We start from the raw sequence: 19,897 nt of genomic DNA, 5'->3' as shown, positions 1-19,897 counted from the left end.
AATTCAAAGTCGCCCACCCCCTGGATGAGCAGACGTCTTGAAAAGTAGCAAAACTTGATGCTACCGGCTTGATTCCCTAAGAAACTTCCATTGATTCCAACTCCCACCATTTCAGATTAAAATTTAAAAATTCCTTCAGTAGCACCTTAAAGACCAACTAAGTTTTTATTTTGGTATGCGACTCAGACCAACACGGCTACCTACCTGTAACATTTCAGATTAGTTTTTGTTAACAGGAGCAGAACAACAGAATAGCAGAGATTCCATTTACAAATATGCAAAAATAATTCTTTACCCGAGTGAGTCACCGTTGTTGAGAATAGAGGCTCTGCGCAGTGTCTTAAGCGAGCCAGGCATGTGCCTATTTACGCAGGGACACTGGAGATAGATGCTGCGCCTCCATATTTCAAAAAAAAACCCAAACTCATTCGAGCTCTGCCGATTCTTTTAGCTCACAAGGTGCCTTTATGGCAAAAACCCTAAAGTAACGGAAGAAAAAGATCTCGAAACACCATCCAATTCCTATTACTGTATTTGTTTATTCGAGCCATTTTTACTGAGGTTTCGAAACATTAAAGGAGCCGAAGAGCCACCCCTCCCTTCCAGAGGACGAAAAGACAGCATCGCGCTGCTGCCTAAGCCCGCCATCTCCTCAACTGCCTCGGAGCCAAAGAGTAGCAACGCAGCCCGGCGCCTCGCACGAGTGGAACCCCTTCTCAGCCAATCACAAAGCGGGGGCGGAGCGGGGCGGAGCAGACAAGTCTTTGAACTCCCACAGTTCGACGGAGCCCTCGGAGGGTTTCCCGCCCACTTGGGGCGACCCCGCCCTCACTCTCTAAACCCCGCCCACTCTATGGCACGCCCCTCCCCCTAGCGCGGTCGCATCATCCTGCTCGGGCAAAGCCGCTCGGCTGGAAAAGCAGCGCTTTGCGGTAGGAGCGAGCGAGCGGGCGCGCGCACGCGCGCACGCACGCTGGCTGGCGGACGGACGAGGGCGCTGTCTCATTTTCCCTCGGACGGTGTCCGGTGGTGCCCAAACACCATCCGTTCCCCTCAGAGCGGCGAGGCCTAAGGGAAAAAAGCGAAGCTCGAGAAGGAGGGGCGGAGAGGAGAGAAGTAGTTGCGGCGAGGCAGGCGGCAATGTCCGCGAGGAGCGGCGAGGGACGCGCGGCGGCGGCGGCGTTGCTGCGGGCGACCGTCTCCGAGGCGCGGGGCCTGCACCGCCACCGCCGCCACTACCACCACCACCTTCCTGCTGCTGCTGTTGCAGCTCCGCTCCTCCTCACTCCCCGCAGCTGGGCTGTGGCCAAGGACTGAGCGTGGGGGGAGAGCGAGGCCGGGCGGTGAAGAAGAAGTGAGCCGGTGCGGAGCTGCCCCGGGGGGCAGCCGAAGCTCTCGCCGCCTGAGCATGGGAATTCTCTTCGCTCGGATATGGAGGCTGTTCAACCACCAAGGTAAGGGGGGGGGGGCAGCGAAAGGTAGGCTCGGTCTCCGGCTTCTCCCGAGTCCGTGTGGAGCTGCTGCTGCTCGTCATGTAGCCGAGGGAGGCCGACGGCGGGCGGGGCGGGCTTCGGGGTGTGAGGCGCCCGAGGTCCAGAGAGCGAGGAGTTGGGGTGGCAAAGGGGGAGCCCCGAAGGCACCTGAGGCAGCAGCTTCGGAGGTGCCCCCCCCGCAGGGATGAACATCTGTTACGGTCACCTTCCCTTAGGTGGGATCAAAGTGCGAGCACAACTCACCCAACAGCTGAATACAATCGTTCCCTTGCACGGGGTGGTGCGGGGGGGGGGGGCAAGGCGAAAAACGCTTCTGCTTTCTGGTCCGGCTTGTAAAAAGGATAGCGGGTGGGGGAACGAAGCGTGCAGAATTATTTTTCTGTGTGCATGGGAGCCGCTGTCGCTTAAGTGAATGCATGGAAAAGGGCAATGCTGGGTCTCCCCCAAAGGGCAGCTGTGAAAGAGAAAAAATTAAAACAGAGAATGCAAGTGAAGTGTTTTGAACAGTCGAAACGTGCTGTAAAAAATACTAGAATTAGCCGTTGAGTAGCGATGGGTTCAGAGGAATGCAGCAAGGGAGCGCGTCTGACTGGTATGTGCGGTGAAAGGAAGGTGGGAAGAACCACTTAGCAGCATGTGTTGTAGGAGGGTAATGATTGTTTTTTAAACAGCTGGTGGCATTGACCCTAATGGTGGGAAATTGGGGAGATTAGATTGGGTTTCTAGTGAGAAGCTGGCTTGCAGCTGATTGTGTTCTTGTGGTAGGTTTGATTGAGGGAGGATTAAGTATTGCTCAGAACTGAGAAGTCTGCAGTTAATTTTCTGTTATTGATTGTGCAGTGTTGTACCAACTTATATCTTTCAGTGCTTGCCAAATGCAGAACTCTTTTGAGAACCTCATTATTGGGTTGTTTTTATTTTTGATTATGTATTTTGTGATTTTATATTTTGATTTTAATCTGAACCGCCCTGAGACCTCCGGGTATAGGACGGTATATAAATACAATAAATAATCATAATAATGATAAATACTTGATGAGCATGTGGAGATTCTCTGGCTGGAAGGAGAGCCTGCAGGGCAAGAGAGGTCCCAAGAAGTAATACTTTACAGTGGCAAGAGTGATGGAAGGTAGGCTGCATGCACACTGTACATTTAACAAACATTTCCACACAAAAAAATCCTGGGCACTGTAGTTTACCTTTCACACAGCTACAGTTCCTAGCACTTTCAACAAGTTACAATTCTCAGAAATAAATAAATAAATGGGATAAATGTGCTTTAAATATACGATGTGGATGCAGCCTTAGGCTTATGTTTTCATCCTTTGTGTTCTGAGAAAGGGGCATATCACATTGTCTCTTTATAGGCTTTGAGCTCTGCTTTCTGAGTAGGTGCCACCTGAAACCAACTTTGAGAGCTGAAGAGTTGGTTGTCTTGTTTCCTCTTCATCAATAATGGAAAATCTGTATGGGAACTGAGATGATAATAAGCTGTGTGGAGGAGTTGGGCAGCTAAGAGTTCCATTTTACCTGCATACTCGTGACAGCACCACATCTTATACCAAAGCTATAAGCCATACAATGAAGGGTTTTGTTTAAGTTGTTGTGACTAAGACACATATGGAGCAATTCCCTGTCTGTAGGTATATCTGAGCTGCAAGGACTATATATGTGTGCAGTGACAACAAACCTCTTTTAAAGTACTAGTTAGCTATGTCTCTTACCACTGGACAAGGTTAGAATCATAGAATCATAGAGTTGGAAGAGGCCACAAGGGCCATCCAGTCCAACCCCCTGCCAAGTAGGAAACACCATCAAAGCATTCCTGACACATGGCTGTCAAGCCTCTGCTTAAAGACCTCCAAAGAAGGAGACTCCACCACACTCCTTGGCAGCAAACAGGTTATACTTGTTGGTAAGCTCTTTGCTGTTATATGTCTGGTTTGAGTCTCTCTCTCAGAACAGTTATTTTTCCTTTGAAAGACCGCTGAATACTACAGCAGTCATAGGGTGGTATATAACATGGTATTCACTTGTCATTGAAATCAATGCACTGTAGAGCAGGCATCCCCAAACTGCGGCCCTCCAGATGTTTTGGCCTACAACTCCCATGATCCCTAGCTAAGAGGACCAGTGGTCAGGGATGATGGGAATTGTAGTCCAAAACATCTGGAGGGCCGAAGTTTGGGGATGCCTGCTGTAGAGGAAAGACACACACTGTTAAACCTGTGCTAGAAACTGAGATATGAAAGCTAGGAGCTAAATGACACCTTAAACCTAGGTTATGGGTGCAACAATGGAATGTCTAGGTATGCTTTTAAAATAACAATAATACAAAGCTGAAAATCAATGAACTGCAGCTAAAATATTACGTTTATTTTTCACATGGTCTAGTCCTCATTTGCCAAAAAACCCAAAGCCATGCTTCCCCTGCCCTCCCCCCTAATATTCTTAAGAGGTTACAGGTAGGTAGCCGTGTTGGTCTGCCATACTCGAAACAAAATTTAAAAAATCCTTCCAGTAGCACCTTGTCATTGGTATGAGCTTTCGTGTGCATGCTCACAACGTTTCCATGTGCTGCTCTGGTTCGCCAGAAGCGGCTTTGTCATGCTGGCCACATGACCTGGAAGCTGTACACCGGCTCCCTCGGCCAATAATGCGAGATGAGTGCTGCAACCCCAGAGTCAGTCATGACTGGACGGAATGGTCAGGGGTCCCTTTACCTTTAAGGTGCTAGTGGAAGGAATTTTTTTATTCTTAAGAAGGTCTCTTCTTCAGTCATTAGAGAGTGACTGGAAGTGGGGAGGCAGGAAACGGTCCTCCTTTCCTTCCACTGTGCAGTTTTAATCTGAAATCTTAGGCGCAGTACTGTGCCCAGAGCTCAGAAGCTGCTTGCACTAAAGAAATTTCCTGTTGCAAAATGCACCCAGAGCAATAGGATTTTTGAACGCTGTGTTGACCACATTACTATAATCCAACCTGGACACGGGATTCTTTATTAATCATTCAGCTCTGAACATTTTCTTGCTAAGTCTGAAACAAGTTCAGAATATATATTTTCAAACTTAGGAAGGAAAGTTAGAATTTGCAGATAAAGAGCTGAATGATTAATATGGACTCCTGTGTCCATATTATTTCCTTGCCTTGGGAGAAAGCTGGTAATTTGAGACAAGTGTAGCTACTGTTTCTTGTGTCTGTTAGCACATTTTCTGCAGGTCATACAGTAACTAGTATGATTGCTTTTTAGTGTAACAAAATAGCTAGCTGGTGTGTACCTAATTGAACTACAGTTATTGTTCTGTTTACAAAATACAGTAGTAAATAAACAGAATTAAACTATGAACTCGATAAATTAGTGCTAAAATACAGTATAAGTAATTTTCCATTCAACTTTCTTTGTAGGGCTTTGCATTTTTAAGTTTCTTTTCCCAAATTGAGGAGATTAAAGGTGCACTTGAGCTTAGATGTAAAGTATGCAGTGCTTTGACAGTGTGAACATGAAGCACGTGTGCCCCTAAAACCTAAGTATAGTATGACAACCAGGCCAATGTAACCTTAAGTAACAAAGACATGGTAAAAATATTGTCAAAATACCTGGTTTTTCCAGGCTTGCTTGCACTTCTCTACTGAAGCATGAATGGACATTCTTGCAAAACCTTTGCCCCACTGACCTTATCAGTTCACTATCTTTGTGTGCTGGGGAGATGGAGGTTTCTTGATTGAATCCACCCTGGAATCTGCTGGTGAAGGTCAGGAAGTAAAATTTAATAATAATAATGGTGGAGGGGTTTGGGGAGTGGAGGGCCCCTTTGTGCAGCAGAATGCAAACAACCATTTGATGTTTTCAGGTATTTCCATAGTTCTTACAAGTAGAGTACTGTTTGTGAAACTTCAAGGAGCTGTTCCTAACCCCTACCCAATGCTGTAACTTCATATACACAAGATTGGTGATTTCTGGTGTGTGGAAATCAATTTCTATGCATGAAGATTGTTCCTTGCTGCACTGGGGTTATTTTATATAAAATGGAGCACTCACTGAAACAACTTTCTATGTTATGTAGCTCTGTCTAGTCTTAACTACTCTGTCAGAAAGCAAAAGAACTTACTGTGGCCTGATTGGAAAACTCCAAAATTGCTTACTTTACAAAAAGCTGATGTAAATTCAGTGTTGCTTCGAATACAAGGGCCTCTGGCTGTTTTCAAAGAGCTTTTAAAATTAACTGGGGGCTAGGGCTTACCATCAAAGACTTTTATTTATACTTTCATTTAAACAGTTCTTCAGTTAGATTTGAATATATTTGCACATTATCAAATCCCCAATAAAGATTGTTTTTTGAGGCCACCGTTAACACTGCTTCAAAGGAAGGAATATTGAGTTTGTACTCTCTCCCTCCCAATATAGTAATGTTTTTGACTTTCAAATAGTGGACTCTTCCATGGCAGAGAATGTTCTCTAAAAGACAGAATGCCTGCTACTGATTTTCCCCCACAGCTTGTAGGGGTGTATGTGTGTGTGTTTTCTAGGGTTTGCTCTCAATTCATGTGGCATGAAGCTGAAATACCACAGGCTTGGCCAGTTCATCATGTGAATTGAGCATATGCCCTAAAACAGGCTTTCTCAAACTTGGCCCTCCAGATGTTTTGAGACTACAATTCCCATCATCCCTGACCACTGGTCCTGGTAGCTAGGGATCATGGGAATTGTAGGCCAAAAACATATGGAGGGCCGAGTTTGAGGAAGCCTGCCCTAAAACATCCATAATTAAATCAGCTGCGGAAAATTTTTAATCTAATTCTTTCGTTGATTTAGCTACTGATTAAATCATGCAACCTTACTAGAAACCTTAGATTGCCAAAAGAAATAAATAACTCACTCCAGTTGCTAATCAATTAGTGTAGGCACTTAAGACCCCCCTCCTTCTTTGTCATGCTGCAGATCTTTTGTTCCAAGTGCCTCTTCATCATTCATCCTGCCAGCAGTATAATATAATTCTCAAACTTCAGTAAAGATACTAATGTTTTGGTGGGAGTCGGGAGAGTTGCCTTTGATTCTTTAACAATATTGTGCTGTTGTGCAGTAGAGTTTAATATTCCCTATTGCTAGAAACAAGGGACGCGGTCCAAATCCCTGCAATGGGGTGATCTCCCATTGCTCGGTTCTAGCTCCTGCCCACCTAGCAGTTCAAGTGCAAATAGATAACTAGGTAACACTCTGGCGGGAAGGTAAATGACGTTTCTGTGTGCTGCTCTGGTTCGCCAGAAGCTGCTTAGTCAAGCTGGCCACATGACCCAGAAGCTGTCTGCGGACAAATGCTAGCTCCCTCGGCCTATAGAGCGATATGAGCGCCGCAACCCCAGAGTCATCCGCGATTGGACCTAACAGTCAGTGGTACCTTTGCCTTTACCTTTATTGCTAGGAACATTCTGCAAAACCCCACACTATTGATTTAAAAATACTTAGCTTGTCCTTCTATAACATTTTCTCCCATTTTCCCCACTTCCCTTAAGTGCATCAGTGTGGTGCAGGCTTCCTCAAACTTGGCCCTCCAGATGTTTTGGCCTACAACTCCCATGATCCCTAGCTAGCAGGACCAGTGGTCAGGGATGATGGGAATTGTAGTCTCAAAACATCTGGAGGGCCGAGTTTGAGGAAGCTTGGTGTGGTGTATTTTATGTTGAAGTAAACACTGGCTTGGTTTGCATGTATTTAAACCACTATCCCATAAAATTTTCGCCAATTTTCACTAAAGTCCTCATGTCCTATCTGGTGGCTTGCCTCTACTGTATGTTAAAGAAAAATGCTTGGCAAAAATGCTTGAAAGCAGGAGGAAGAAACTTTAGCAAGTATGGGAAACTTATTGTTTGTTTTTGTATGATAAATAAAGTAGTCATTCTGAAATGGAAGTTGGCGCACAAGGATTATCTTATTATTTACTTACTGAAGCCCTGCCTTTCCAGCTTTAAGATCTACAAGGTGCCTGAAGAACAAAACAATTACAAACATTGTGGTGGTATACATAGATATATGTGGCATGAAGATTCCCATAACTTGTACTGTATAGGTTGTTGAATGCTGCATAAGAGACCAGGGGTGCCAACTCGAATAAAATATTGTGGGGGCCCAGGTAAGCCCTGCCCTGCACAATCAATCATATGACACAGTGCGTGCATGCCATTTGAATGGGAATGCCAGTCACCTTTGTGGTGGCCCAGCCCCCTCAAATGTTTTATAGTGGGGGCCAAAGCCCCCACAGCTCTTGGGAGGTGGCTCCTATGTGAGAGACTTAATATAGTATGAAAGATTGATACCAGTATACAGTAAGGCCCTGCTTGGGAGGGAGAAGGGGAGGAAGTAGTCATGTTATTGCTTGTATGGCACTGTATTACCAGGCAGAGGTGAGTGAGTGAGCTGGTTGTACATTTAAAGTTGCCAGAGTGTTTTTTTAATGCCAGATATATGCTTTATGACAAGTGGTTGGTTGGGGATTGGCTGTGTTACAGGTATGGTCAGTAAGAATGGTCGAGAGTATGTGAGAGAGAGCTCAGGGAGATGTTACTGTGGGAGATGTGGAGGGGCTAACTCACTTACGGAACCTTGTTTAGCTGCTAATGATGCTTTAATATGCGGAATTGTATTGCATTTTTGTATTGGTATTTGTCCTTGTGTTTTTTATGTTTAAGATAATGGACCAGAGTCAGCTAACAGTTCCGACTAGTGGAAGCCTGTACAAGGACTCATCCCAATTGGTTCTGGACAGGTGGGAGAACCACCAGAACTTGGGGGAGGGGGGGAAGAGAAGTGGGGAAATCACTCCACCAGGCAAGCGGAAATGCTTTCACAAATGGGAGATATCTCCTAAGTGCTACATATTTTGCTTTCTTGTTTGCAGGCTGCCTTTAAATGAGGGTGTTTCTTGAGTTTCATTCACAATGTTTTACAGTGGTACCTTGGGTTAAGAACTTAATTCGTTCTGGTGGTCTGTTCTTAACCTGAAACTGTTCATAACCTGAGGTACCACTTTAGCTAATGGGGCCCGCTGCGCCGCCGGAGCACGATTTCTGTTCTCATCCTGAAGCAAAGTTCTTAACCTGAGGTACAATTTTGGGTTAGCGGAGTCTGTAACCTGAACGTCTGTAACCTGAAGCATCTGTAACCCAAGGTACCATTGTATTTTGATCTTTTATAATGTTATACTTAATGTTTAAAGATACACTGTAAATAACTTGGATTTTCTTTGGAAATGTGACTAGCTCCTCATTTGCTCTCTTTTCCCCCTCCCTCCAGAGCACAAAGTGATCATTGTTGGCCTTGATAATGCAGGAAAAACAACCATTCTTTATCAGTTGTAAGTATGAAGTCGTATGAACAGGTGACTAAAACTGCTTTTCCAGATCAGGATGCTGCACTAGACAAACTTTGTTTGTTACCTGCCAGTAGTCGGCCAGATTCCACAGAACTTGCAATCTAAACACAATGCACTCTCAGGAAATTGTTAGACAGCCATTTGCGTAGCAAATCGGTTATTTCCATTGATTCCTGTGGGGAAATTTCCAATGCCTTCCTGACCCAAATGACAAAAAACCTGAGAAAACCCTCTGAAACTACACCTTTGAAACTTTAATATCACACATGTAATATTGAGGTAGGGGGTGGATACTTGAGATTACCATTATAATGGTATTGTGTAGGCATCATTCAGAGCCAGATTTCGTGATTTGGAGAATGCTGTGTGGTACAGCTCTCACTGGCCCATATCACTTCAGATTATAGGTGTGGCATTGCATACCTGAATGCTCCTACATTTAGAAGAGAATTGCATGCCCTGCATCAAAGGCATGTCAAGAAGGCAATGGTATAATCTTTATCTCCATCACATTTTCTGAGAGTCAAGCTATGCAATTAGGCAGTTTTGGTTCTGGCACTGGTTACAGGAATAGGGAATCAAAAGAAAATCTCGTTAGAAAGACAGTGCATATTTTAAATTAGGTACAGTGGTACCTCGGTTTATGAACACAATTGGTTCCGGAAGTCTGTTCATAAACTGAAGCGTTCATAAACTGAAACAAACTTTCCCATTGAAAGTAATGGAAAGTGGATTAATCTGTTCCAGACGTTCCGCGGGGTACTTAAACTGAAGCGTTCATAAACTGAAGCGAACTTTCCCATTGAAAGTAATGGAAAGTGGATTAATCCGTTCCAGACGTGTCCGCGGAGTACTCAACCTGAAGCATACTTAACCCGAAGCATGGGTGTAATTGGTTCCGGAAGTCTGTTCATAAACTGAAGCGTTAATAACTGAAGCGAACTTTCCCATTGAAAGTAATGGAAAGTGGATTAATCCGTTCCAGACGTGTCCGCGGAGTACTCAACCTGAAGCATACTTAACCCGAAGCATGGGTGTAATTGGTTCCGGAAGTCTGTTCATAAACTGAAGCGTTCATAAACTGAAGCGAACTTTCCCATTGAAAGTAATGGAAAGTGAATTAATTTGTTCCAGATGGGTCTGCGGCATTCGTAAACCAAGGTGTTCATAAACCGAGGTTCCACTGTAAATCTTTCCTTCTGCCTACCCAGGAATCTGAGGCATGAAACAGGTCTAGGCAACAGTCAGGTTTTGTTCTTTAAAAATGGGTATTGGCTATTGCTGCTTTGTGCCAGAGCCCTAGCTGTACTGTACACTGATAACCTTCAGCACCTAGCAGGGACTAATTCAGTCTGCAACTTCCATCTTGTAACTGATTCTAAATACAGCTTCCATGCCACAGCATCCAGCCTGCTTCTTGTACTTCTGCACATCCTCTCCCACTTGGCCCACACCCTGTTTTTGTTCTAACATCCCACACCATGAAGCATTTTAGGGAACTTGAAAGCTTGCTAATTATTTTGTGAAATTTAGTAGATTGTAATATTGACAAACTATGGATTTTGGATTTCTAAATTGTATGGTGTTTCATGCTACCTTGAATGTCTCCAAAAAGCAGCTATACTGAGGTTTTGGAGATATGCTAACCTCTTAAATTTAGTTGCTGAATCAAGTGAAAACTGCTAAATTAGTTAACTGTCTTAATTGAAATTAAATCCCTAAAAGGTTTTCTCCTAAAAGTAATAACAGTTTTGTTTGGAATTGTGAACAGCGCTGTCTTCTGCCAAGTTAAGTGTGATAGCCATATTTTCTTCTTCTGACCTTGTAACGTGGTAACTGTAGTTTTCACAGTCCAAATATGCTTAATGCAAATATGGTCCACATTTTCTTGAAGCTGCAACCCACATGAGCAGTTTGACATGTGACTCAGTGCACCCTGGACATAGCCGCAACACTGCAGTTTACACTGGCAGTTTGATAAAAATGCTGCTTGGGGGTATTGTGTTGTCTGTATCTAGGATATGCAATGTCACATTTTGATCTCAAAGCAACTACAAGCATAACTGCAGCTGAATGCAGCTCAGACTGCAGAACAGAAAGAAATCTAGACCAAGAAGACCGAGGCATAACATACATCATTCTTACATTTTCTTCTCCTTCCTTTGCAGTTCTATGAATGAAGTAGTTCATACCTCCCCAACTATTGGAAGCAATGTAGAGGAGATTGTTGTTAATAATACACGCTTTCTTATGTGGGATATTGGAGGCCAAGAATCGCTTCGATCTTCATGGAACACATACTATACAAACACTGAAGTAAGAATTTGTATAATATAATGCAGCTGGGGATAATTTCATCCAGACCTTTTAAGTAGAATTCAGCCAAGATTAATGCTTTGTCTTCTTGAGTTCAATGAGGAAAGTAAAGGGTTTGCATTGGCAGTATCATGGCCTTAGTTATTAAGGGATCATATATATATACAGTACATACATACATACACACACACACACACACACACACACACACACACACACACATATATATATATACAGTGTGTGTGTGTGTGTGTGTGTATATATATATATATATATATATATATATATGGCTATAGAGATCATTCAGACCAAAAAGAGAAAGCATTTACTATTTTGCAGTAATATTAATAGCTTTAACTGCATAATGAGGATATCTCAACAATTTTTATAACAAAGCTTTTCAGGGGTGGGAGTGACCTTAATTTTTCTGTACTTTGGGGTGGGCTCAGGATGCATGTGGTCTTTATTTAGAAATCACTTTTAGTTTGCAGTTACTGATTTTAATGTTACATTTGTTTGAATTATATTACATCATTATTTTTAATAGGACGTGATTCATTTTGAGACTTTTTTGTGAAATGACTACTAAATTAAATAACTATAACTCCTCTTTTTCTTTTTAGTTTGTGATAGTTGTTGTGGATAGCACAGACAGAGAGAGAATTTCTGTAACTAAAGAAGAACTCTATAAAATGTTAGCACACGAGGTGAGTATGTGCCAGGTATTTTTTATCTACTGGAAAAATGTACCTGTGTTGCTAATGTACCTGGCAGTCCTGTTATTTAGAATCCCACCGTTTGCCCACAATGGGGCTCGTTAACTGGGCTTTGCAGGTAGCTCACTCCCACGATAATTCCTGGGCTTCTTCAGTAGTTCTCAAAATTAGATACATATTTTTTGATATTCAATCTCAAGTAGAGTACTGTTTCTTGGCTTAAGCTGTAGAATTGAGATTGCTTAGCTGAATTTTTTTTATCTAGCTTAAAAAAATGCTGCAATAAGTCCCTGCCTTAATGCTAAAGTTCCGTTTCTGACTTCCATTTAGTTTAATATTTCAAGAGGTTTCATTTTCTTATAGCTGAGGAGCTTTTAGATTTGATACAAATCTCTGGGGCTGTCACCTCTTCTTCAGACATTTAAGAGGCCCCCAAAAGATTTTCACATGTGACCATTTATAGTCTCCATACTGCCTTTTGTGTGAAACTGACATAATTGTTAAAAGTCCTGTGTAGTTTGAGAACAGCTGCTATTGGCCTCAGAACTCTTTCAAAAATAAAACAAAAACTTTAGTAGTTGTCAAGTAGTCAGAATGGCACCACTATAGCCAGCCTGCATTCTCCCTTTAATACTGAAAGGCTACGTTTCCAGCACACTTTTAAATTTATTTAGATCTTTTACATTTGAGAATTGGAGTAGGGAACCTCAGGCCTGGGGGCTGAATGTAGCCCTCTAACATGAGAAATAGGTGTGTGGGATATTAATTGCATTGACGTGAATGATAAAACAAGTGGCACAGTATATTACTATAAAACCTTTATTTAGGTTTTTCTCACTCCAGCTTTTACTCCATTCTGTGTTGGAAGGGAGAAATGTTTTGTAAAGTTACGCTTGTGACTTTTAACACTAAAAAGAGGGATGGAACACTGTTGGTGATTTTTAAAAAAGTCCACTTTAACTTAATTTCTGTGTATTTACTAAAAATAAAGTAGGTTCATAGGATTGAGAAAACAAACTTTCAGAGAGCTTATGGGAAAATCAGTACAGTGGTACCTCCGTATAAGTCTGCCCTGTCCAGCGTCCATTTCGGCGGCCATCTGCAGCAAACCCGAAAGTACCGGAATGGGTTACTTCCTGGTTTGCCGCTCGCGCATGCACAGAAGTGCAAACTGCTCCATGCACGTGCACAGAGCAACGCTTTGTCAAATGTCCTTTTTGTCGAGTGTCCGGGGCTCTGGAATGGATCTCGGACTCAAAACAAGGTACCACTGTACATCTGTTTTTGCTTATTCTAGCAGCTTCCTCATTGTTTCTCTTTCAAACCTTCAAAACCTGGTTCCTGTGATGGCAATGAAAAGCCAGCTTCCTAATCCTGCCCCAGCATTTAAAGCTACAGTGCTTGCAAGCAAGAACTCTGGTTGCTGCCATGTTTCTTCACATCTAGCACCTCCTGGGAACATAGTCAGTGAGTGGAGAAACATAGTGGCAGTCAGAGTTCTTGCTCTGTTGACCTTGGTTTTAGTTTTTAATGTACTGGAGGTGAACAGAAAGCCTGTCACAGATGGTGTCATCAAAATGTGGGATTTGGGGTGGTGTGGTGGTGGTAAACAAGCCAGTGTTCTGGTAAGTATGCCCTGAAACTATTCAGACCAGTTTGGGATCTACCCTACTCCAGCCAAATATTGTAATGCAGTTTCAGGGAACCTCAGAACTTTCCCCCAACAGTGAGCCTACTTCCTTCTAGGCACAATGGAAGCTTTTTTTTCTAAGATAGAGTTATCAGTTCCCCCTTTCTTAGAATTGCTGGAAGGTCACCTTTATTTAGGTTGGCCTCTACACCATTAGGTTGCATGGGACCACCGTAGTGTGGCTTTACATTTAAAAAAAAGTGTTCAGTATTTTATCATGCTGGTTTATCATGGGGAAACAAATTGGATACATTTTCTTTTCTTTCCTCTCTAGGACTTGAAAAAAGCAGGTTTGCTCATCTTTGCTAACAAACAGGATGTTAAAGACTGCATGACAGTAGCTGAAATTTCTCAGTTTCTGAAGCTAACCTCAATTAAAGATCACCAGTGGCACATCCAGGCATGCTGTGCTCTTACTGGTGAAGGGTAAGAAGTATTTGGTTCATCAATACTTTTCTGAACAGATCTGGTACTTGCAACTAATCAAGGGCAATACTTAGTAAACCAGTTAGGCAAATTTATTCCCACTGACTCCCTATGCTCATAACATTTCACCAGTTAATACTTTCCTTTTACAGAAGTAAAAAGTAAGGAATCTGGCCAAATGTATTTTATTTATATATTATTATCATATATTCACCTTCCCATGATTTTTCTATTTGTATAGGTAGGAAGTAAAGTCTTGAAGAATTCTTCCTTAAAGCATAATGAGCTATTGAGGCAAGAGATAAATGATGGGAAATATGAAGCAATTGTTTTTAGCAATTGTGTAGATGAAAGAATTTTGGGCTCACCAAAATTCCATCTTTTATGTAACTGTTAAGGATACAATGGAAAACAGGCAATATTTGTATTAAATCAATCATACCGTAGCTTTGGGTGGAATATAAAAAAGAGCTTTTGTAATTTGTTAAAAGCACAGAAATGGCACATACAATAGCAGGGAAAACAGGTGTTTCAGTTAGATGAAGTATCTCTTCTTTGCACTTGTAGTAATAATTTAGCCTTCCAAAGGATAATGCAAAAGTTTCTTGCCCTTGAAGCATTTCACTAGTCCATTTGTCCACAAACACATGTACAAGCAGCAACCATTTTGTGCATGTCCAAATTATGCATGATGGTCTTTTGGACCCAGAAGAGGACAGAATGGGGGTGGGGCAGGGCAAAAGGGTCACCACCTATATTCTTTTTATGTCCATGGACAAAATTTAAAAAACAGTTCCAGTTTTTAAAAAAGTCTTCTCCAGTTACTAGTTGATAAATCATTGCAACAATCTTTCATGGTACAACAAGCTTATTGTTATTCCCATATTGCAGTTAATGTTTTGGTGCTAGCTGACAGTGGCTTCTGAAGCTACATATTAAGGTGATATTTGAATGGCCAGTTGAAGTTTCTCATACATAGATTATATATGCATATATATACAAGGAAGTAACCACTTTTTCCTGAATTTAAATGTTTCGTTTGCAGATTGTGCCAAGGACTGGAATGGATGATGTCAAGACTTAAGATCAGATGATTTTTATTCTGCACAGACATTGTACCAAAAAAAAAGTGCTGGACGTTTGGTCATCTTGACAGCTGTGAATTAATGGCTTATGTGTATTTATAAAATCAAAACTTCATTTGCTACTTTATTTGCTACTTAACACACTAAAGCCACCTCCGACGGAAAGAAAATATTTTGAAGTTCAAACTTGGCTTTCCAGATGCTTCCTCTGGGTGGAGTTCAAATACTACAGCTGACCTTAACTTTAAAGTGAAATCACTTGAAACTGTTTAATAAATAATGTGTGGATTGAGAAAGAAAAGGAGGGATTTTAACACTTACATTTTATTATTCCAGTCTAATTCATCCAGTTGAAAATGTTGACTTTATTATTCCAGCAAATCAGAAAAGAAAATCAGTGGCACAGGTATTGACTTCCAGTATTGAAACTTACTCAGCTTTGTTTCAGAAAGTGCAATTCCCCCCCCCCCCCCGGTATGTGTACTGTACACTTTGTATACTTATACCTCATGTTAAGGTTGATTGAAATCAGTACAGAAACAGCAAATAGCACTGACTCTTGTCAGCATTTTGATGCTGAGATCCACAACAGTATGTGGATGTCAGGCTTTTTAGTCCAGTTGGACTCCATAAGAGCAGGCTGTTGGGAATTGAAAGTACTTTAATCTGTTTTTTAATTGGACTGTGAAAAATAGTACTAAAAGGGTTATTGCTGACACATCATTTGTATTTTGTCATATTCTGTATGCTATTCTCACACCACTGGGGATGGTAAAATTCTTTAAGATTGTTTTATATACATTTTGCACCTAAAAATAACCATAGAAAGAAACATGACATGGTCTATTATTGATAAGGTTTTATATGGCTTAATATTGGCATCTAGCTGTACTAAACAATAAAATAAAATTGAAGTTTAAAAGTTGACATTTTTATGAAGTTGGCTGAGAAAATAGCTTGGAATATGCAATATAGTTTAAAAACATACTTATGCCTGTGGGTTTTTTATTGGGCCACCCCCATTTGAAGCATCTCTCAGGTGAAGTATATTTGTTATAACTGATAGTGGGACGTTGAGTTTGATCCAGACTGAGTTGCATTTGAGTCTCATTGATTTCAGTGGGAGCAAAGTCATGACTGTAAATTGTTCAGTTAACTACATCTGGGCCAAGTCAATTATTACTTTATAGGAGGCAGAGGTTAAAATCCAGATAGCTATGTTGGTAGCAAACCGCTATCCTGTATAGCAAACTGCTTCTGAAATTCTCTAGGAATATCTGAAGTATTTTACTATATTGATTGGAGTGGGATGACCCTTAAAGAAACAGAAGTCTAAGCGCAGTAAAATTGTACTTATGAAGCACTTCTCTGGGTTGTGGAAAGAATCCTTTAATCCATACGAACTACAATTGACAGATTTTCCTGACTCTGTTGCAAAACTCCCAGGGTATTGAGCAGTGTGAATAGATTGTTATTTTCCTTCTTAATCCATGTGCAGTCAACATTGTAAAGGTTGATGGTGGGGACAGTAATTTGAAGAGGTGCCATATAACGTAGAAAAAAATACTGCTTCTGTTTAAAAGGATGGTTTTTCTTCTGAAAGATTTGAAGTATGATTTCAGTGTTCTGAACACTGTGCCTACTATCAGGGTTTTGTGTTATTTAGAAGCAGATATATAGCTACCACCTGATAAACTGGAAAACCTTTATTTTAATTTTTTTAAAAATACCATTAAGTATAATTTGCTCCTACATGACAAAGTTGGGTCAAATTTTCTCAAAATCACTACTCTTAGCTCTTGGAATCTGATGGATGAATAAACTAGGTTTGTATGCTGTGGGTTGGCTGGTTTCTACTATATCCCTTAAATGCTTTTTACAAATAAATTCTTACAAAACACACACACGCAGTATCAGTGCCATTAAGTGGGTGGTGCATCAGTGTTTGACAAGAGGAGCAATTGCATTCTATAGACTCTAATGTGAAAAGCTACTTAGTTGAATTAAGGACCATGCGCTAGCCCAGTGGAATGTTTTACTTTCAACAGTTTTAACCCCCGCCCCCAATGCCCTGTCACATGTCAAAAGCAGTTAACAACGAGATGAAAGACACAGCTGCTTGAAGGAAAAAAGTCTGAAGCCCCTTGGGGCTAGTTGCATGGTTCTCAGAATCCTAGCCAACACATTTTATTTTATCTGCAAATGCATGATTGGAACATATTTAAAATTCTTGGTTTTATCAAAACTGTTCTTTGCAAGACTTAACTAAAATGCATTAACATTGGGAATATATCCATGTTACCAAATTAAATTAACATATTAAGTACCCCATACATCTATGATCACAATATCTGTATGAGATTAATGTGTTTTCTGAACAATATAAGCTTTCCCTCCTGCTAATATAGCTTCTGTCATGTGTGTTTTTAAGTTTGAGAATTGATTCCTTTACTATTGGAGCAAACATATTAAAGGAAATGAAAAGGAAGGTTGCAGGGCAATATTTTAGGAAAGTCTTAGTGTGTACCAAAGTCTCCAGGGAAGCAAAACACTTAGAAACACATTGGCAGTACCTATCTTAGATTGGTTGACTGACCCTCAGTGTTAACAACCTACAGGAAAAGCTTTTCGCACAACTTGTATGTCTTTCATGGATTGGCATGAGGCAGCAGTGGGTAGATACCTTGCCTCCTGCCAGTCAGACACCCTGGGAGGGCTTAGGAAAGAGCTTAACATAGAGCCCTCACTTAGTCACTCTTATTTTGGGATAAGGGTATGAAGATACCCATCAATTCTTTGTGGTTATATGTGTAGCAGAAGCCCATTTCATGTTTGTGTATAAGCTTTGTAGAGGAAAACAACAACACCTATGTATGTGCATGAATTTAAAACTGACATTACTGCTATTGCTCGGGAACTTAGCTGGAGAGCTCTGGATGGCATTCTGCATTTATAAGTCAAGTTATCCATAACACAAACACCAATGGATTAAGGGCTGCTTAGCACACAAACATTTTCTACTAGTGTGCCAGAAAAAGTGTACACCATTTTGTGAGTGTGTCTGTGATTGCCAAGACCAAATGTAAAAATTATGGTCCTACTTGCTGTTCTATTTTGCAGAGTGAAAAGATAGCATGGTCTGTGATTTTTGCAGAGCATGTGATTGAGGTGGACCATAGGTATTTCCTTAATGGACAGCTTGAGTGCTCTTTGTCTGATGCTACCTTGGAATGTACCCAGGTTTATGTCAACCAGTAGAATCATAGGGACATACAACTGGATTGAAGAATATATCCAAGGTAAGCGGAAAAAGCAGTTTCTAGATTTTGGCTGGTGGTAGAACTGGTTTTTGGCATTTAGTTTAATACTTTTTTTTTTACTAGCCCTGCCAGCATGCTTTCTTCTGTGCCTATGTATTGCCTACTTATTGTGTACATTTGTAAATAAACAGATTATTACAAAGGCATTGTAAGACTGCTGCTCTCTTATCCTGTAAAACCAGTCAGCACAATTTGTGACTAATCAAATGTAGCCCACCAGTCCATATTGTGGCCTTCAGGGGACTCAAGCATTGTTTGCTTGTTTTTATTGCTGCCCACAGGCAACTACAAAAAAATTTGTCAAGCACTCAAGGGGCAGTAATATGTGGCTTGTTTGTCTTAGTAGGTCATGTTAGTTTCCTTGGGCGAAGGAAATATGAAGCAATATACATAAGAATATGTAGACAAAATGTTAGATGTTTTGGGGGTGTAACACCTCCTTTCTGCCTATGGTTCAATCTATTTTTAGATGATTAATCTTTAAATTACTAAATGATGCTTCAAAAGCAGTTTGCAATGCTTGTAATAGGGAGGAAATGATTTTGTGCCCTAACGTAGTTCAACAAATAGATTTTCACCTGTCCTGAAATAGGTGATTTTAAAAACAATAACATTGTTAAGCTGCATTAATCAGAAGGGCTGGATGTTGAGAGTGGAAAAAACAGCTCAGTGGTAAAGCAAATACTTTGCAAGTATAAGCTTTTATATTTATTCCATAGCATCTCAATCTTACCAGTAATTGGTAGGACTAGACAAGATCTCTGAAATCCAGTTCGGGATGGGCCAGCATTTGCCTAGATGGATGAGTTAAATTATCTGAATCTGAGTTTCCTGCTTATTTCCTATTTTGTTTACTTTGCTTAGTTGAAAGTTGAAAGAATATAATCCTAGCGAGCAATGACTAAACTGGTTATCCTTGGGTGTTTCGTTTCTGAAAAGTATCTTACCATTGGTCTGTGCAGCATTCTTTCATAGGAGGTGTTGATTCGATTTACATCTGCTGATCTTTACACAAAGTATTAGGAGCTCAAGATGCATGTTTGAGATAAGACTGGTACCAGGGTCAAGAAAAGTTCATAATGTTAAGTTTCTCATGTTAAGGTTTACTCATGCCATGACATACAGTAATAAACCATAGAAAAAGTTCTGATTGACACAATAATAATAATAATAATAATAATAATAATAATAATAATAATAATAAATTTATTATTTATACCCCACCCATCTGGCTGGGTTTCCCCAGCCACTCTGGGTGGCTTCCAACAGAAGTATTAAAATACAATAATCTATTAAACATTAAAAACTTCCCTAAACAGTGCCGCCTTCAGATGTCCTCTAAAAGTCTGGTAGTTGTTTTTCTCTTTGTCATCTGGTGAGGGGGTGTTCCACAGGGCGGGTGCCACTACTGAGAAGGCCCTCTGCCTGGTTCCCTATAACATGGCTTCTCGCAGCGAGGGAACCGCCAGAAGGACCTCCGCATTTGA

The 19,897-nt window shown here is 41.1% G+C and overlaps 1 protein-coding gene across 1 annotated transcript; it reads left to right on the top strand.

The window, feature by feature from the left end:
- The first annotated feature begins 1,002 nt into the window (after positions 1-1,002).
- Positions 1,003-16,928, top strand: ARL5A (ADP ribosylation factor like GTPase 5A). Its single transcript, XM_035131596.2, has 6 exons — positions 1,003-1,454; positions 8,779-8,839; positions 11,026-11,173; positions 11,797-11,880; positions 13,854-14,005; positions 15,051-16,928. The coding sequence occupies exons 1-6, from the start codon at positions 1,409-1,411 to the stop codon at positions 15,097-15,099; spliced, it is 540 nt and encodes a 179-aa protein (XP_034987487.1). The 5' UTR covers positions 1,003-1,408; the 3' UTR covers positions 15,100-16,928.
- Positions 16,929-19,897: the final 2,969 nt, after the last annotated feature.

The sequence above is a fragment of the Zootoca vivipara genome, chromosome 1 (assembly GCF_963506605.1).
Source record: "Zootoca vivipara chromosome 1, rZooViv1.1, whole genome shotgun sequence".
Lineage (NCBI taxonomy): Eukaryota > Metazoa > Chordata > Lepidosauria > Squamata > Lacertidae > Zootoca > Zootoca vivipara.
This window is presented reverse-complemented; position numbering and strand designations above follow the sequence as displayed.

Coding starts and splice junctions, on each gene's coding strand:
- ARL5A (XM_035131596.2), top strand. CDS start 1,409: ATGGGAATTCTCTTCGCTCGGATATGGAGGCTGTTCAACCACCAAG. Junction 1,455..8,778: donor GAGGCTGTTCAACCACCAAG/GTAAGGGGGGGG, acceptor CCCTCCCTCCAG/AGCACAAAGTGATCATTGTT. Junction 8,840..11,025: donor ACAACCATTCTTTATCAGTT/GTAAGTATGAAG, acceptor CTTCCTTTGCAG/TTCTATGAATGAAGTAGTTC.